At 35.6% G+C, this 19,116-nt stretch overlaps 1 protein-coding gene across 2 annotated transcripts in view; it reads right to left on the bottom strand.

Annotated features, from left to right (window-relative positions):
* The window catches only part of LOC107661743 (rab proteins geranylgeranyltransferase component A 2-like), a 71,506-nt gene that overhangs the window by 43,150 nt on the left and 9,240 nt on the right, over window positions 1–19,116 (bottom strand). For both annotated transcript variants that reach the window (XM_016451509.1, XM_016451510.1), the window contains exons 2-8: window positions 13,109–13,175; window positions 12,883–12,955; window positions 12,581–12,711; window positions 11,045–11,399; window positions 10,016–10,132; window positions 9,299–9,419; window positions 7,484–7,706 (exon numbers count right to left, since the gene is read on the bottom strand). In XM_016451509.1, coding sequence (XP_016306995.1) covers window positions 7,484–7,706; window positions 9,299–9,419; window positions 10,016–10,132; window positions 11,045–11,399; window positions 12,581–12,711; window positions 12,883–12,955; window positions 13,109–13,175 — 1,087 coding nt within the window. The remainder of the gene's footprint in view (window positions 1–7,483; window positions 7,707–9,298; window positions 9,420–10,015; window positions 10,133–11,044; window positions 11,400–12,580; window positions 12,712–12,882; window positions 12,956–13,108; window positions 13,176–19,116) is intronic.

Genomic DNA, 19,116 nt, shown 5'->3' with positions numbered 1-19,116 from the left:
TTGCTTGGTGACTGTGGTCCCAACTGCCTTAAGATCATTAACAAGCTCCTCCCGTGTAGTTCGGGGCTGATCCCTCACTTTTCTCATGATCATCCTTACCCCATGAGGCGAGATCTTGCACGGAGCTCCAGACTGAGGCCGATTGATGGTTGTTTTGTATTTCTTCCATCTCCGAATAGTCACACCAACAGTTGTGTCCTTCTCACCAAGCTTCTTGCTGAAGGTCTTGTAGACCATTCCAGCCTTAAAAAAAAAAAAAAAAAAAAATTCCAATGGGGTCACATACTTATGCCACTGTACAAAAATAAATTGAAATAAAGTTACAAAAAATAAAATAAATAATTAAAAGGGCCTTTTGACTATTTATGTCTGTTTGATGAGAACCAAAAAATTACAGCTCACCCTCTTTAAACAAAAGAGCACAACATTCTGCACAATTTCCCAGCAGATAGTCAATAATGGGCCGGAATTGAAGCCATTAATCTAAAAAATCTTGAATGCATCCCTTGTGACCTGTTAAATCTCAGTCTATTAAACAAAAGGAAGAAAAGCTTGACTCACTTGATTAAAGCAACACGACAACAACAAAAAACCTGATGCCACATTTGGACATGCTGCTCCTCCTCAAAAGCCAAGCCAGGTTTGGAGAAAAAAAATAAAAAATGGAGCGCCCATGGGAGGCCCCCGAAAAAGAGAGAGGTTTTATTAGCGTTCTGTGTGCAGGAGACGCTAAACAAACAAAATTACCACACGCAGCAAAGACCACTTACCTGTCAGGTTCATTGCCTGCAAATTCGCTTGTAATCAAGGGTGCTGGAAGCCGAGTGGGGGGCTAATGGTTGGCCAATAATTAAAAGAAAACAAAGCGCCATGCTGGCTGGCAGGCCTTTCTCTGTAGCCAGAATTCTTGCTGGTTGGTAGGGGATCAAATACTTATTTCACTCACTGACAATTTCTAACCTTTGTATAATGTGTTTTTTTCTGGATTTTTGGGTTGATATTCTGTCTCTATCCGTTAAAATAAACCTACCATAAAAATTACAGACCCTTCATTTCTTTGTAAGTGGGCAAACTTCAATCAGCAGGGGATCAAATAAATATTTCCTCCCCTGTATTTGAAACAATTGTATTTGATTTTTGTAACAATGTAAAGGTCTTTACTTTCACTTTTTGATCAATTGAACTCAACCTTGCTGAATAAAATAATTAATATCTTCAAAGAAAAAAAATTGAAATGTAGTATAACTAAGCATAGAACAAATAAATAAGATAGATAATTTTGAAAGACAGCACTCTTAAAAAAAAAAAATGGTGCTTAAAAGGTTCTTCACAGCGATGCCATAGAAGTACCATTTTTGGTTCTACAAAGAACCGTTCAGTCAAAGGTTCTTTAAAGAACCATCTCTTTCTTACCTTTTTATAATCTAAAGAACCTTTCTTCACCACAAAGAACCTTTTGTGAAACAGAAAGGTTCTTCAGATGTTAAAGGTTCTTTATGGAACCATTTAGACAAAAAGGTTCTTCTATGGAATCGTGAAGCACCTTTATATTTAAGAGTGAAATTAAAGATAATTAAACTAAAGTAAAGATAAGAAACTGTACTTTTATTATTGATTAATTTAACCCCATTTTATGCACAAATGAGCGCACACCAACTCACTCCTTCAGGTTAATTAGACTAAGCCTGTAAATAAGCACTATCAGCGTTCGTACTAATAAAGCAAAATTAAATTCCTTTCTGGAATTTAAAAAATTTAATTAAAAACTTTTTTGGGGGGGTTTTCAAGGACTAAAATCAGATATCTCACTTATTAAACAATATCGTTATTGTCTTTAAAATTCTAATAAATAAACAAAACAAAATGGTACAAATAAAGTGCAGCACATGCAAAGCATGCATCGAATGTGGCAACTTTAACATTTGAAAGGATACTATGGCAAAGTTATTGCATGGTTGGCCAATAATTAAAAGAAAACAAAGCGCCATGCTGGCTGGCAGGCCTTTCTCTGTGAAAATTAAATCCTGTTTGGATCTGAATAAATTAAATGTTTATTGCTCCCCGAGAACACACGGTAAAGGAGGAGGAAAACGAATGACAGAGAGGAAACGCGACGTATGAGGGAATGCTGCGAAGACAATCATCGGCTCTAATTAATGCATTTCCCCATCCTCTCAATCTGTTTCTGTTTGACTGTTGTCTGATTGGAGCGCCGTGATCGCAGGTGCAAATCATAACCTGCCACGGCCAAATGTGTTTACCGGGCTGAATGGATCACGCCGGCTCCAAAAAACATCCCGGCGACCGAGACGGGGGAACCGGAATGGAGTGCAGAAGACGAAAGATGGCAGTCAAAGTGCCAAAGGTTATTTAGAAATTAAAAAGTCTCTGCTGTCAAAACTTGAGGGATAATGCGGGTGAGGACAGTAAAGCATTTCATCACTATATTAGTGGAGCTGCTCGCTGATCTGTGAATAACTGAGAGAGTGAGCATTATTGAGCTTGCACCATCTATCCATCTATCACCTGCAAGCAGGTATCAGCGTGATGAATGAACCCGCCTCCCTCGCTTGCTCTCTCCTTCTGACTTTTGTCTCTCAATCCCTCGCATTTGTCCCTTCTGAGGTCCGTCTCTTTCCTCTCTTTTTCCTCCTGTCACCTCTCTCTGTGGTGCTTTATTCAAGTCTTTTAATCCTCTAGTAGACTCACCTGTCTGCTCTGGCATTCTGTAACTGTGTAACACACATTCGCAAATGGCACAGGTGGTATAAAATAAAACTTCTCCCTATCTATTTTCTAAATGAATGTAATGGATCATATTTTTCAAAAAAAAATTCGTAATTTTTAATCATAATGTTGTAACTGGACAACAGCCTTCTCTCTGGTGACGTATGCAAGACTTTTCTAATAATTTAATCTGCTTAAACCCTGCCCCTGCAAACTTGTGCTAATCTATCTCAATTTTTGAGTGCAACTGTGTCCCCGACCTACTTTTTTTCTTTTTTGATAATCTGTTACAGTCGGATTTACTTAACAATATGAAAGAAAAAATCTGGCGCTACAATGTAACAAATGATTTCACGAAGTCGTAAATAAAACAGATTACTGGAGTATGTTTTACAAGAAAGTACAACTTTAGTTTTTCTACTTCAGAATTAACACAAACAATTGAGTGACAAGTGGACACTGAATTTTTTTCAGCCTACTTTAGTTTCATCGCAACATAAAGGAATAGTTCATGCAAAAATGCTAATTTTGTAATCATTTAATTCAACCTCATGTTGTTCCAAACCTGTTTGACTGACTTTCTTTGTGGAACACAAATGTGTCCCTGGACCACAAAACTAGTCTTAAGTCGCTGGGGTATATTTAGCAATAGCCAAAAATACACTGTATGGGTCAAAATTATAGGTTTTTCTTTTATGCCAAAAATCATTAGGATATTAAGTAAAGATCATGTTCCATGAAGATATTTTGTAAATTTCCTACCGTAAATATATCAAAACTTAATTTTTGATTAGTAATATGCATTGCTAAGAACTTAATTTGTACAACTTTAAAGGCGATTTTCTCAATATTGTGATTTTTTTTGCACCCTCAGATTCCAGATTTTCAAATAGTTGTATCTCGGCCAAATATTGTCCTATAACAAACCATACATCAATGGAAAGCTTATTTATTCAGCTTTCAGATGATGTATAAATCTCAATTTTGAAAAATTGACACTCAAGACTGGTTTTGTGGTCCAGGGTCACAAATGGAGATATTTTGATTAATTCCAAGCTGTTCTTTTCCATTTAAAGAAACTTTACTATTGAGCTCCAAAAATGTATTTATTTTCTTTTATTTTATATCATTTTAAAGTGGTCCCAGGGTATCTGAAGTTTTTAAAATCAAATTTAAGACTTTTTAAGACCTGCACAAATAAAACTAATGCTGTATGTCCATCCAGAACAAACCTATATAATCTCAAATTAAATCATTTATCTCAGATTAAACAGGGTGATCGCAAATGTAAAATACTTAAAGGGTTAGTTCACCCAAAATGACAATTCTGTCATTAATTACTCACCCTCATTTCATTCCAAACCCGTAGGACCTTCATTCATCTTCAGAACACCAATTAAGATATTTTTGATGATAGTTTTCTGTCCCTGCATAGACAGCAACGTAACCGACACGTTCAAGGCCCAGAAAAGTAGTAAAAAGAGAAAATAGATAAAATAGTCCATGTGACAACAGTGGTTCAACCTTAATTTTATGAAGCTATGAGAATACTTTTTGTGAGCTAAGAAAACAAAAATAACGACTTTATTCAACAATTTCTTCTCTTCCATTTCAGTCTTTGATGCGTCGTGGTAATCTTGTTAACGCACTTCAACGACTGACACAGAAGAGAAAGTATTATACTTCCCGTCTTTCCTTTCCTCGATTGAATTAAATGCCATACAGCTTATTGTGTGACCAAGATACCAAAAATAAAAAGCAATATACATCTGCATCACATTTAGAAGGTGCGTTTTAACCGTGAACATGCAGTTTAACAATGACAATAGACAACATCATGATTTCTGTTTATCCCTCCCCATATTTAAGACCTATTAAAATGATGATTAAGGCTTGTGTTATACACATAAGATATTTAATACTTTTTATGACTTTAAATTTGATAAAACTGAATTTAAGATAATTTAAAACTTTTAAGGACCCACAGGGACCATGGGTCAATATTGCACACTGTATTGTCTCCTGGAGCCATTCAAATAGCTTTAGTTTTCTAGGCTACTTTCATGGTGCTTTCTTGTCATTTGAGCTTGATGACCCGAATTCCTTTCTCTATATGGAAAAGAGCAGCCAGGACATTCTTCAAAGTATCTTCTCTTGTGTTCTATGCCAGAAAGTCACGAAGGTTTGGGATGACATGATGGTGATTACATTGGCATTTGTAGTAGGTGAACTATTTATTTATTTATTTAGCAAACATGGTCTTTCATCCTTTTTTTTGGGATGCAACATCCATTTTGTAAACCGTCACTGACGATTAAAAATAAATACTCAGTGCGCAATTTTAAAATGAAGTCATGGAGAAAAATAAAGTCAGCGGCGACAACTGTTTCTTGCGTTCCCTCCGCAGATGATGGACAGCTTGCAGGTGGGTTCATGCCTCAGTGCGCTAGCGTGCTTATCTGAATGTCAGCAAGGGTGATTAGTGGAAAGCTATGGAAATCAAAAATGGTAATTAATCTGCCTCACAGACGACGAGGCGCATTAAAATTCGCAGGTCTCTCAGATGAGACACGTCAAGCTTAAATTGTGAGTTGGAGGGTTAAGTTGCCTTTATGTGGAATTATGATAAAATCGTATCACAGAACATGATTACATAAGAGCAAAAACTGTTCAGAAACTTCAGCCGACACAATCAAATGAAATATTGATGTCTATCTGACGCGTTTACATTTTAAGCGACATTTGCTAATTTGCTGATCTATTTTAGCACATCAGCTATACAAGCTTATTGACAATGTGTATGTAAAAATAACTTTTTCTAAGAGCAGAGCTCAAAGCAGAGATTGGAGTCATATGTGCATTTTAGATAAACACTCCACTGCTCTGCTTGTCTTTGGGGAGATGTTCTCTGTAACCTGGCCTGACGCCAGCTCATGGTTTCTGTGATGATGATTCCTCTCAGCGGCACACGGCTGAAGACTGCTCGTCTCTAAGTGCCACCGTTTCACAGCACTGCTCCCAGCAGACTCAAAGTGCTAAAAGCAAACACTAACAGTCCTGCAGAGCTCTGACCCTCCTCCTAACCCTCCTGCTTCCTCCCTTCCCCCTCAGAGCTGGGAGGATGTGAGCTAAAAGTGAGCTGTAAAGAACCTTGAGTTGAATATTAAGGGGGATATATCATGTTTTCTGACTGAGTTCCACTTTTTTTTTTGTTGCCAAAATGTCATTATTTTTTCTTATTAGCAATTTTTTACTCTCAGACTTAAACAACCAGTTTTGTTGCCGTGCCATTAACTCACTCCCCAAAAGCATAAAAAAAAAAGAAAAAAAAAAAGTTGCTAGTCACTGCCAGCATTTTTGATTATTTTCACAAAACTTTCATGGCCCCCAGAATATTTAGTTGTATGAATATCTGAACATGCAATCTGTCAAAAGAAAGAACATAGCTTCTGCTTTAAACAAAACAAAAAAAAAAAAATCTAGCTTCATGCATTTTTTCAACACTTGAATGTGGGTAAATTTTATTAAAAAAGGAACATTCTGAACAACAAAAAAAGAGAAAATGTCATTTTTGTCAAAGACTACGTCCAGATCGGAGTAGACCACTTCCATCAACACCTCCAAGAGCATCCTATACCACTTCCTGGGTTGACATTTCATTCAGTAACATTAAGCAGTTTTGATTTATATGCTGTTTAATGTTGGATGATCACGTTATTTTACATAAGCATTTGCTTACATATGCTATCGTTTGTTTCTGCTACTTCTTTGCCTATGTTTATCCAGAGATTCTGTACTCTTGCAGAAGATGCGTAATAGCACCGTATAACAGTGAAAACATGGAAATCCGGAAAATTCTGTCAATGTTGGGGAAAGTGTTTAGATGACCTGATTGCATTTGAAAGGTGTTATTTTAGTAATATTTAAAAAAAATTTTTTTTTGTATATTTTTATATATAGTTTTTATTTCAATTTAAATAATTTTGTTGTGTGATTTTGTCACTTTTATTCGTTTTTTAAAGGGATAGTTCACCCAAAAATGAAAATTGACACTCCTAATTGAGATTGTAGATAGAGTGTCAATGGTCCATTTGAGAGATAGGTGGTGGTAATACACTTATAAGTCTGAGATCTGCCATAAAGCAAGAAGAAGAAGAAAACGCATCATGCGCCGGCTGTCGAGGACGTGCTCAGGACGCGCTCAGGACAGTTCGGACATTGCGTGAATCAGAGGTAAAAAAAACGATATAAATACTGTTCAGTTTCTTGCACAGACCGATCGTTTTGTGTCTTTACACATCGATGTATCGTCACGAGCCGCAGGGTTTAATTTGGTCTTGTTTGTGTATGTTTTTTTGACTCTCAAAGCTGTGATTCCCATTCACTTCCATTATAAGACTGACAGACTGCAACGGTTTGAGTTAAAAATCTCCGTTTGTGATATACTGAAGAAACAAAGTCACCTACATCTTGGATGCTCTGGGGGTAAGCAGATAAACATCAAATTTTCATTTTTGGGTGAACTATCCCTTTAATGTCTATAGAGTTTTCATTAATTTTTATTTTAGTAAATCAAGTAAAACTAATTTAAAATGAGAAATTAATTAAAAAAAAAAGTTTTTTTTTTTTTATTACAGACAGTTTATTTTCAAAATGTTTTTATGGTTTTAGTTATAGGTAACTATAATAACCCTGATGTGAAATGACCCGACAAAGTCTTCTGCTCCTTTCTGTAACAGTATTCTGTATAGTTTACCTGCAAAAGCATTGTGGGATTTCTCCCAGGCCGTACAGAGGGAACAGGAAGGGAGTGTTGCCGTAGCGTCCCAAGCATCGCAGGAAGTGCTGCGTGGCCTTTAGTCCTTCCTCCGTTAGGGTCTGCTGCGTCACCATAGCGATGGAGTGCAGGACGAAGTCTTGCAGGTTCTCAGTGAGCTTCTTGTTCTTCAGGAACTCTCTGAATGGTTTCTCGGTATAGTCTACAATAAGGACAATTTCAAATGTTTATAGTGTAAAAGGATAATGTGACCTCCCACTCAGCCTGTCACTAATGAATGAAAGGCTCTTTTATTTCCAAAGTAGTTATTATTGCATGTTGAATAACATTGTAATAACATAAAAGCTGCAATTTACCTCATGTCAGTGTGACTTTGAGTCAATACAGCTATAGATTAAAGACAACATGAAACGCCAATCAATTCAGTGGGCAATATCCACCTAATTTTGCAATGCGGAAGCAAGCTATTTTCTGTGAATGTGTGAAACTTCTGATTCATTTACTGGATTAGGTAAATAACTAGATGAATAAAGTGCAGTAAACGGTAAAATTAATTGTGCTACAAAGCAATGAGTTCAATGTCAAGCATAGAACACTGCTTTTGTACAGTTAAAAGAACTAAGCAAATGAGACTGGAAGCCTCGCACATTCAAGTTAGAAATGTCCACATCTGCTCTAATACTAAAAATACTATTGACGCAGATTGAAAAACTAGACAATTTTCTGCATAATCTGCATAACTTTGAATACTGTTTCTATTGTGATTGTGAAAAACATATGATTGGGAGTTGGCTTATTTCAATTGATTGATGATTATATATTTGCATAAAGGTCTTTGATATGCCATCGTAGGCAATCCAAAACATAACACTGGGTAAAAGAAAGTCCATAGAATGAAGAAAACTCTTATCACAACTTAATTATTGCTTGAATTTAAAAAATGTAGATACATTTTTTTTTTTTCAAAAATGATTTTTTTTTAAATTTTGTTTCAATTTATATGTCATTGTTACATCACAATTGTTAATTTTGACCTTTTTTAATTACCAAAAATGTTAGGTCGAAAGGGACTTTCAATGTTTGTTTTTTTTTTCAGTAGTTTTCTTAATTTTTCTGAAAATGTATATGTATATTATCTATATTTATTCATTCAAATTTGTTTGACATTGTGATGAAAATTAAGAGGGAAATAATGTAGGGTGGGGCTTGATTTAATGCACTGCCATTTGACTGGACTGTGGATGTTTGGCTGATATTATTGGTTAGGATGATATTATTGGTTAATAATAATATTCTTGATATTATTGGTTAATAATAATATTTCTTAAAAATGTTAGTTTTTCACTAACCACGCATAAATGTTGTTTTCTCAAAAACACAAATATGTACATTCATGCTGAATACATATTATTGTAGCCCAGTTTGTGCTGGTTGCAGTGTAATCAGACTTTAGCCATTAATATGTTTTTAAGATACTGAAAAAAACACAAATGTCAGAACATGTCAAAACTTCTCCAGGGCCCCAAACCCCCCTCAGACCCCAGAGGATTAATTTTTTTTAACTTTGAAATATGTTTTTCTTTAAAATAACATGCACTGATGAATTGTGCTCAATAAGACAAACAACATTCATTAACAAAGTGAAAAAAGTTCGATTTTGATTTCATGTTGACTTTAAGAACAAAATCCTAGATTTCTAATCTGACCTGAAATCTACAGTTAATGTCTGTGGTAGATCTCTGATGTTTCATGTGAATCCGAGAGCTGCAGGGAAACAAACACAAGGGGTCATACCCTGGTACTCCTCTGGGTGCTGCTCAAAGTCCAGACAGAAGGTAAGAAACTTCATCAGCATGCGTTTCTCCACCACAGTCAGCTGCTTACTGGCAAACACATCTGCCCGTGAACACGGGACCTTCAGGGGAGGAAGAAACAGGACAGAGCAGGTTAAAGTAGTGACATGTATGTGCATATATTAGTGCATACACAAATACACATTACACACACTCAGTACAGAGGAGGATGTAACAATTGTGAGAAAACGGCTTACCTTTAGCCCTGAATTACTCGCATAGATGGATTTTGCATTACAATGCTGCATTTAATATTTTTAGTGAAATGAGAAACACCTTTTGCGTCAATGTTCTTATCAGGTACATTAGTAAATAGAAATGGATAAATCAAGCAGCAAATCAATTTAATCGTTTTATCTTAGCTGAACTGCTCTAATAATTTGAATCAGGATGCTTCATATTAGACCTAAAATATAATGCAGTCATGAGGAAAAGATGAAGTACACAGAATTTTGGAATGGGAAGGAAAAATAAATAAAATAAAATAAAAAATCATTGCAACCCTACATAGAACAAGCGGTTTGGAAAAATGGTTGCATTATTTATTTATTTTTTTGCTAAAATATCCGTTTTTGTTAAATATCAATTTTCCTTTTGATCATTTTTACATTTATTTGATTCTGTTAATAGGATTTATTGAAAAAGATCAGCTCCATACCTGTTCCACTTTTCCATTTCTGCAGGTGAGGATACGTCCGATGTTCTTGAACTCTGCGTAACGGCTCACATTAGATTTGATGAGCAGATCCACCAGTGCACCACGTGAATACATCAACTTTGAAGAGGGTCAAAGAGAACACTATATATTTCATTTCATTGCCATCTAAGTTCATTTAAAGCTAGATGCCAGACTGTGATCACTACATGATGAAGAAAGACTTAGAAAGTCATTTTAATTGTTTAAAGCTAGGGATGCCATGGTGAGGAAATTTTCCCACTGATTAATAAACTTGTGACAACATCAATATTACCAATTACACCACACATTTTACAAGATAAGATATTTTTCCCTTCCTCTGAGCAAAACAAATGCTAGAAAATAGTGGATTCATTATTATTCTTAAAAACACAACAACAATAAAACAGTACATGGTAAACCCTATTGCTCACAATAATCAATTGGTTTGAGTAGGGCAAACCTACATTTTAGTATTAATTTAAACAAATTAACTTTTATGAGTATTTAGAACTTTCTTTTTCTTCATTAAACTGACACATTTCAAGTACTCTGAAGAGTTTTGTTTTGAATTGAATAAAATTGTTTCTTTTAATTTAGAGAAACTCTAATTTAGTGTTACATTTATTAAAATCAAGTGTTATTGTGCAAGATTAATGTCAAGTGAGTGATTTAGTAGTTTGATGTTTTGCTATGCTAATTTCGAGCTTAGTTTAGTCTATATTGTCTAAATGATCTATATTGCCTTACTCATTTAGCAATTGCTATGCTAATCAAATAATTGTGTTACCATTTAGCATGTTAGCATTTACTGTATTAACTAGTTATAGCTAGATAAGTTTCCACTACTAAAAATAATTAAGTTGAGATTACATGATCATTTTATGTGTTTTAGAATTTTAGGAATTCTTTTCAGTTGATTTTCATTAAATAAAGCATTTCTTGGTTTACTATTATTGTCTTTTTATTATCTAATATTTTGAGCATCATATATATTTAAATAATACAAACCTTGGAGACAAGGTCGATGTTGAATCTGCGTCCCTCTTTTACCAACTTTTGATATGTTATCTTCTTTTCCACATCTACAGGTGGATCTTCAGGGCTGCTGATCGGCTGCGAATCTTTCTCTTCCTGTGATTGGCTGGGTTCTGAAATGTCAGATGTATGCTGCTCCTCCTTAGGCTCAGAGACTTTGTGCTCCTCGTTCTGCGTCTTAGCATCGGATGCTGTGGTGTCATCACCTGTAACTGTGTCTTGAGCCTCTGTAGAGTCCCCGGTGGTCTCTTCTGATACAGTCTCAGCATTCACGGGCTGACAGCTTGTTAACGGGGCCTTCGTTTCCTCTTCTTTCTCTTCTTCCTCACTATAAAGGACAAATAATAAATACCTTTTGACGCTCTTTAATGTTGTGTGACAGATCGCTTTAGCCACATAGGTTCAAGCAGCACGTGAACTGATCATATCTTCCTCTTTACTACTATTTACAGCACCAAATAAGCATAAATGAACATGAGAAGGTATGTTGAAAGAAACAGAACAATTTACTGAAATGTACTGTGTCTCATGTAATCTCTCAATCAATGTTTCAACTGCAGAAAAAGTCAATAAAATAGCTTGGAAAAATCATGGAAAGAGAGTCAATGTCCTTAGCTGGATTTGCTAAATTAATGCACTATGCACTATATGTTCATAATAACATGTTATTCAGTATTTAATGTATGTTTGAATAATGTCATGACAAGTTTTTTATTAAAGCCACAAATTAAATGGTTAAATTTCTTATAGGAACACTCCACTATTTTTTGAAAATAGGCTCATTTTCCAACTCCCCTCGAGTTAAACAGTTGAGTTTTACCGTTTTCGAATCCATTCAGCCGATAGATCATAGATCATTGAATCTGATTAGACCGTTAGCATCTTCAACTCTAGGGGAGTTGGAAAATTAGCCTATTTTCAAAAATAGTGGAGTGTTCCTTTAAAAATAGCTGGAGTAGAAAGATAATTATATAAGTAAAATTTTATTTTTTATAAAAACCGCAGTATGTGCAATTTAAATGTTTGTATACAAATCAGTTCTTTTAATTTGTTAAGGTTCACCCTCATTCATTATTATTATTATTTTTTAGTTATCAAAATATAATATACAAAATACAATTCACAATTGTTAGATAAAAAAAAATTATACCTGTAAAATTGTTTGGATTTTATGAGGAATTGCATAGAAGTGCAACATTGTGTAAAGTTTATTATTATTATTTATTAACTAATTACTGTATTTATTATGTATTATTAATTATCTGTCTTTTTAGAGCTTTTTACTTTAAAATAGAAGTAACATTTAAATTATCCTAGTAGTCAATTCAGTTATTTATGCAGCATGTTTATTATTCTGACATATCGCACAATACCCTAACATTATATTTTAAAATTTAGTAAAACGCAAAACAAATGTGCATTCAAGAGACAAAACACATAAGATGTCTTCATAAATTTGTTAAGGACTAATTTTAGACTGTGTTAGTTGTAAGTAAAATGAATGCCAACCTGGCATAACAGAAAACTTCTAAGTTGGAAATAGAGGAATCCACAGAGCTGAGAGGCACCACATCCTCTCCCTCATCAATCAAGCTCCTCCATACTTGCTCCGACTCTGTGATCTGTACCTCCTGCTGATTCTGAGAACACACATTATAAACCAAAATCAAGCGTTGACTACAAAACCACAAGGTGACAGCTTAAAACCGCTAAAATGTAGTATCAGTTTTAAAAAACTTTATTCAGTTACCTATAAACTTCACATAAGTTCACATAAACTTGTATCTGAGTGAAAATGATAAAATAATGACCTTATATTCCTCGATCCATGACAGCAGGGCATTGAATGTGAAGCTTGCCCAGTTTCCAGCATAATAGTTCCTCCTGTAAAATAAAATTTAAAAAAGAATAATTTATTCAGCATCATGCAAGTGTTTGTTGTTCTTCTTTTGTCACTTTGGATAAAAGCGTCTGCTAAATGCATAAACATAAATGTTTACGTATATCTAATTTCATAGACACTGAGCATCCAACTACCTGTCCAAATGCAAAACGTTCTGTCCGACTCTGGAGCAGGCCGCCGCAATGACAGACTCGGTGAGGCCTGGGAAATGAACACAGACAGAAAGCATTGTCACCGACCACCATTGCGATCTCTCTCTGAATTGAAAGTTTCACTCAATTTGCGAAATGCATACCATTTCATGCACACATCGCTGAAATGGCAAAGCAGTCCAACTGCTTTCACAATTACACTGATGCAAAAAGCATTAAGGCTTGCTGGAGGCTTATTCACTTTAACTGCTGTGGATACATCCAGTTAGAAACAGCAACTCAGCATAAGGACAATGACACAGCTAACAATATTGTGTTTCATTCAATCTTTCATCTCCCATTTCTAATAAAGCAAGTCACTAGATTTTAGCATTCGCTCTGCCACAAATATGTTGCCAGTGAACCACAATAGTGCTTCAGACAACTGAAATGGTGTGCGGTGGTCATTTGTACAGGGACACAAACGTGACACTCAAAAATAATTTCAGAAAGAAAAAAAAAAAACAATTATGAAATGAATAATTAAACTGATAAATTGGTAAATTAATTAAAAAATTGATTAATCAATGGATAAATGAATTAAATAATTCGTTGGGTGTTGATCAACAATGATCACTTAAAAAACTTAATTAAAATTAACATTACCAATTGCTATAAATAATGATATGTTAATGAAAATTATTTTAATTTCTGATTTAAAAGTTTTAAATTTCATAATTATTTGTATATTAATATGATAAATTGTATTTTCAATTTGTTTATTAATTAATTTGTTATTTGTTTATCTTTATATTTGATTATTTAAGATGATCAAATTCTATTTATTTATCCACATTTATCCAAAAATCAGTGGTTGATTTGATCAATTTTTCAATTAATTGATTGGTTTCTCAGCAGGTTTATTATTAACTAAAACTAACACTATTAAAACATTTATAAGGCTGAAATAAAATAAATACATTATAAATAAAAAAGAAACAAAGTAAAAATGTGAAATGTTGCCTTGTTGAAAAAAGTTGAAGCACTAAACGTACTTAACAGAAATAAAAAATTGAAATTAAAAAAAAAATCATGAAAATGGCAAATGCACAAATTACTCAAATTAAACTAAACACTACAATAACATTTCTCAGTTCATTTATTGATTTCTTAATTGATTTATCAATTTCTCATCTGGACCCCAATACATCTGGAGCATTCACATAGAAACCACAAAAAAACGCCATGAAACAGAAGAATATATAGTAACTACTATATAAGAAGCAAGTGGCATATGACTGTTTTTGCACAGTTTATGAAAGTGCAAGCAGCATGAATTTGGCAATGCTGATGCTGCACAGCATTTGGACAGTCATTTACACGAGGTAAACATTTCCCGGATAACTCGCTGACTATTCAAATTAAGTGCTCGTACAAGCTCTAGCTCACAAGCCAAAGTACCAATAGATCCAATTGGTATATTTACTAGCGTACATACTGCTTGAGCTGAGGTTTACATACTTCGCAAAGCCGCACTAAAAAGGCAGACGGAACGCGTGGGGTCCCTGAGAGCAAGATTGAGCTGCACCGGAGCTGAAAACAACTCCATTAAGCCGCTGAAGCGTCCCTGTCCCTCCATCTTTCTTCTTCTTCATCTGGCCTTGCACAGCCCCATCTCACGCACACAATGGAAAAGTGATTTATTCCGAGCAGGACCGGCGTATCTTTCCTAGCACTGGCTATTTCACTGATGGAGAATCCTGGGATTCTAGACACCCACATGCTCTCCTACAATGTGACGAAAAACCTTTGTCCAAATATAATGGCAGGACATAGAATTTCACCCTGTTGACTTTCATAATTCCTGATTATATTGTGCTGATTTATCATTGCACATTATTGTAAAATAAACAAATAGTTTCTTTGTAATCTTTTATAAAAAAAATCACTCTGTCGAACTTTCAACCCCTCCTGTTCTCTATATTCCTGTTTTTATAATGTCAATTTTTCACATTCCAATTCCTCATTAATAAAATCTGGTTCCACAATGTTTGTAACAGGATTGTGAAATCGTTCAAATTTAATGGCATATCATCCAGATTCAATGGCAATTCACTCTCTTGACTTTAACAATGCATGTTCCTGAATTTATTGTGCCGATTCAATGTAAAAAATGTAAAAACCTCCCATTTCTTACAATCCAATAAATTCCTGATGGATAAAATCTAGTCCCGCAATCCTGTTCCGATGAAATACATCAAATTAGAGCTTGAAATGTTTACTATGGAATAACTAATATTATACTACGGGGGCCGTTGACTGCTTGAATCTGATTGGCTGACTATTCCTTAACACCACATTATGTGTGCATTATTTTCTAATAATTCAACGGCCTGTCGTCAATTATTCCTTACATAATGCATCCTTATGTGCTTTACAGTGACATCATTTTATAAAATCACCTGAACTGAAGAAGCCTAATTATATTTATGGAAAAGTATTACATTAATTCACTTGGCCTGTTTAAAACAGATGCATCTCAATTGCGCCCCTACCAGAGCAGCAACGGCGCGAGGAGCCTCAATATATCTGTCCAGATAATACTGAAGATGTTTTTAAAAAGTGTAAATAACCTCTGGCCGCCATTTTTAATGCCATTTATCCTATCCGGTATTGATTTTTCCACATCATGTTTGCTAAAGACAAACATTACCTGCCATAAAGTTCTGATGCTACATAGACATGCTGGGCGATAAATAATAGATTTGAGCTGGCAGGACTTTGATGACCGGGCAAAGCCCGAAATGCTTTCAGCAGGAATTGTATGAAATCATAAATCACTCTTCATTTTAGAGAACATTCCAAATGGATTCTATCTCTGCACCTTGAAAGTCATTTTTCGGTTATTTATAGTCGAGGCTGAGGGAGCGAGGGAGGGACTGTGTGAGAGAGAGAGTAAGAGAGAAAGGGAGAGGGCAGGTCACTTCTCTTACACTCCACCCATTTGTGTCACCCATCCCCTCTATCTATCTCTCTCACACATATACACCATGCTGTTGTATATTTTCCTTCACATCTGTGGGAAGTGTAAAGGAAGAGTTCAACCATAAATGAAAATTCGTTTACTGATCATTTACTCAGCCTCCTCGTTCTGAACCTCTGTGACTTTCTTCTGCCAGAAAAACACAAAGGGAGAAACTCAGAGCTGCTATTCCTTTTAATAAATAAAGGAATAGCACAACAAAAGTGGTCCATACAGCATTTGCTCTATATTCCAAGTCTACTAAAGTCATATGATTCTCTGTGCGAGGAATAGTTCAATTTAAGATTGATCGCTCCCCATAGCTCTCAAATCTCATTCGTATTTCAGCATATTCAAACTCGCTACAACTTGACTGGTTGCAAGACCCACAGCAAACCAAAAGTGTTTGGCATCACTGATGCATCTTGACTGTAAGGCAGTGTAATTTTTCAGATTTTATCCAATTAATTTGAATGTCACGTTTTGGATGGTTAATAGGGATGTAATGATATCAAAATCTCACTGTGATGAGAGGGGCGGGGCCAAGAGCCGTGGGAACGGAGCGAGGCCGGTGGAGTACATGCTAATGCGCGACACCTGCACCACTGTGTTGGAGGAGAGAGGACCAGGCCTGTGGCCAAGGTGTCGTGCATTAGCATGTACTCCACCGGCCTCGCTCCGTTCCCACGGCTCTCGGCCCCCCGCCCCTCTCGTCACACTCATGATAAGATATTATTGCAATGTCAAGTCCACGATACGATATTTATTGCGATATACATATATATATATAAAAAGAAAAAGAAAAACAAAGCATTGGGAAAAAAATTAAAAAATGTTACATTTTAAAGTTCAATTATTCTATCTAATGCACTTTGAGAGTTCAAACTAAGAAAACTTAAATCAGAAAAAAGTCAGTGAATTGACTTGTACCTGAACTTTAAAGGGGACTCAACCCTCTTTTTTATTTGTGATATACTGTCTCAGTCTAAATTACATTTACACTGGTGTTTTAGAAGCCAAACACATTAGAATAGAATAATAATAACAACAATGACTAGTAGCCATATATTGTAAAACAATTGCACTGTAAAATAAATGAAAATGAATACTTCATAGCAGGCATGTGCACACATAGACATCAAAGGGGGCTTGAGCACCTGCCCCTTTTCTTCCTCGAGAGAAAGTGCCCTTTTTTCATGGGGATTTTTTGTAATTTTTTTTATAAATTAATATGTATTATGTGTGCGTTTCTGTTTGCGCACAGCTTTCCCTGTCAAACAAATAAAAAAATCAAAATATCAGGTCGGGTCGGGAAATGTTGAGACTGTCGTGTTCCGATGCCTTTCTCCCCTCCGCGTCTCCGCGCAGGCGCACAGCCAGGGCCGTCGCTAGTGGGGTGAAAGGTGGTGACGATTATAGGGGCCCACGGCGATCTCAACTGACTGGCTGAGGCCAGCCTAAAAAGACGCTCAGGACAGTTGACGGGCTACTGCTGCCCATCATCACGAAAGCTTATCAGTTGCATGTGTTTTTAAGCCTTGCCAATTTAAACATTCAAAAGAGTTTAAAGCATTCAAACACAAGACGCGGAAAAACTAAACTGACTACACTGTAAAAAAAAAAACGTAAAATGTACGGTAAAACATGCAAACAGAAAAAGATGCGAAAGAGCCCAATTCAGCACCCGCGCGCGGTGTTCTGTGCGCACAGGGCGCACGCAGAGAGACGATTCTCAAAGCACTTGAACACCGAAATTTGCCTCTTCTTGCTCTTGTACCGACAAATACATAAAAAAATTAAGTCAAAATACCTGTCTTGGAGAGTATCCTCGAAAAAAAACTGTCGTTATGTCTTGAGTGAAAGTAAACGGTGGAGAAAGAAATCGGATGTGTATCATTATAATGAATGCATTGCCTCTTAAAGTGACCGCACCTAATTTACTAGCTGCTGTAATGTTAATCCAAGAAAATGAAAGAAAGAAAATCACTCACTGCTCTTGACTGAATTACTTTGTAGTTTTAACAAGAATGAATCCACAGTCAAAAAGTTCAGGTTTGCATGAAGCTGGGTGACAGCATGCCCAGGAGACTACAGGCTGTCATTAAGGCTAAGGGTTGTCCGACAAAGTATTGATAGTTGTGTAAATAATACTGTCATACTAACAGTTGTCTGAATTATTTTTGGTTGATCGTAATCTATTACATACCTTTCTATCAAAATTATCTAACATTATCAAGAAGAATTTGTTCTGACACAGTTTAACTCTTGTGTTCTTGTCATATCTTATTACCATTTTCTAAACTATAGCAAATAAACTGTGATAATGTGAGAAATGTTGAAGGTGTCGGAATAAATTTTAGTTTGACTGTATAATTAATTTTTACAGTGAAGACTATGCAGTGCTATTTTACATTTGATTATTTGGTTTCTGTACCTGGACACCTACAAACTTGTAAAACGTAAACATTGTGTAAATAACACAAATAAATAAATAGAATGAACATACAAATTAAACAGTTTCAAACAGGGCCCACTGGTACCACCTGCACTGGGGCCCCGCAAACCCCAGCTACGGCCCTGCACACAGCACAGCAGTGTAGCACACATTGATTGGCATATCACAGACAGGCAGAGAGCCGCAGAAGTGAAGCCCTCCCTCCAAAGCATATCACCACAGAACTTCCCCATTCATTAGTTAATGACTTACATCAAGAGTCTTTTACCTTGAAATGTTATGTTTAAATATGCAGATAGCTTGTTTTGGTTAATTTAGAAGAAATCTACAGAAGCAGGGGAGGGTAGTAGGCTTAAAACAAACACCTTAATGTGTATTTTGAAATTTTCCTTTCCATTAGAGCAAAAGAAGACATGGTAGCAAAATAGACCAAAATCTCAAAATTGAACAGTACATGAAGTGTCCTGACTCCTGCCTTAAACAATAAATTCATAATTTTGATCTCAGGCTCCTCATCTAATAACTATCCATTCC

The sequence above is a fragment of the Sinocyclocheilus anshuiensis genome, unplaced genomic scaffold (genome assembly GCF_001515605.1).
Source record: "Sinocyclocheilus anshuiensis isolate Anshui unplaced genomic scaffold, SAMN03320099.WGS_v1.1 scaffold207, whole genome shotgun sequence".
Taxonomy (NCBI): Eukaryota; Metazoa; Chordata; class Actinopteri; order Cypriniformes; family Cyprinidae; genus Sinocyclocheilus; species Sinocyclocheilus anshuiensis.
This window is presented reverse-complemented; position numbering and strand designations above follow the sequence as displayed.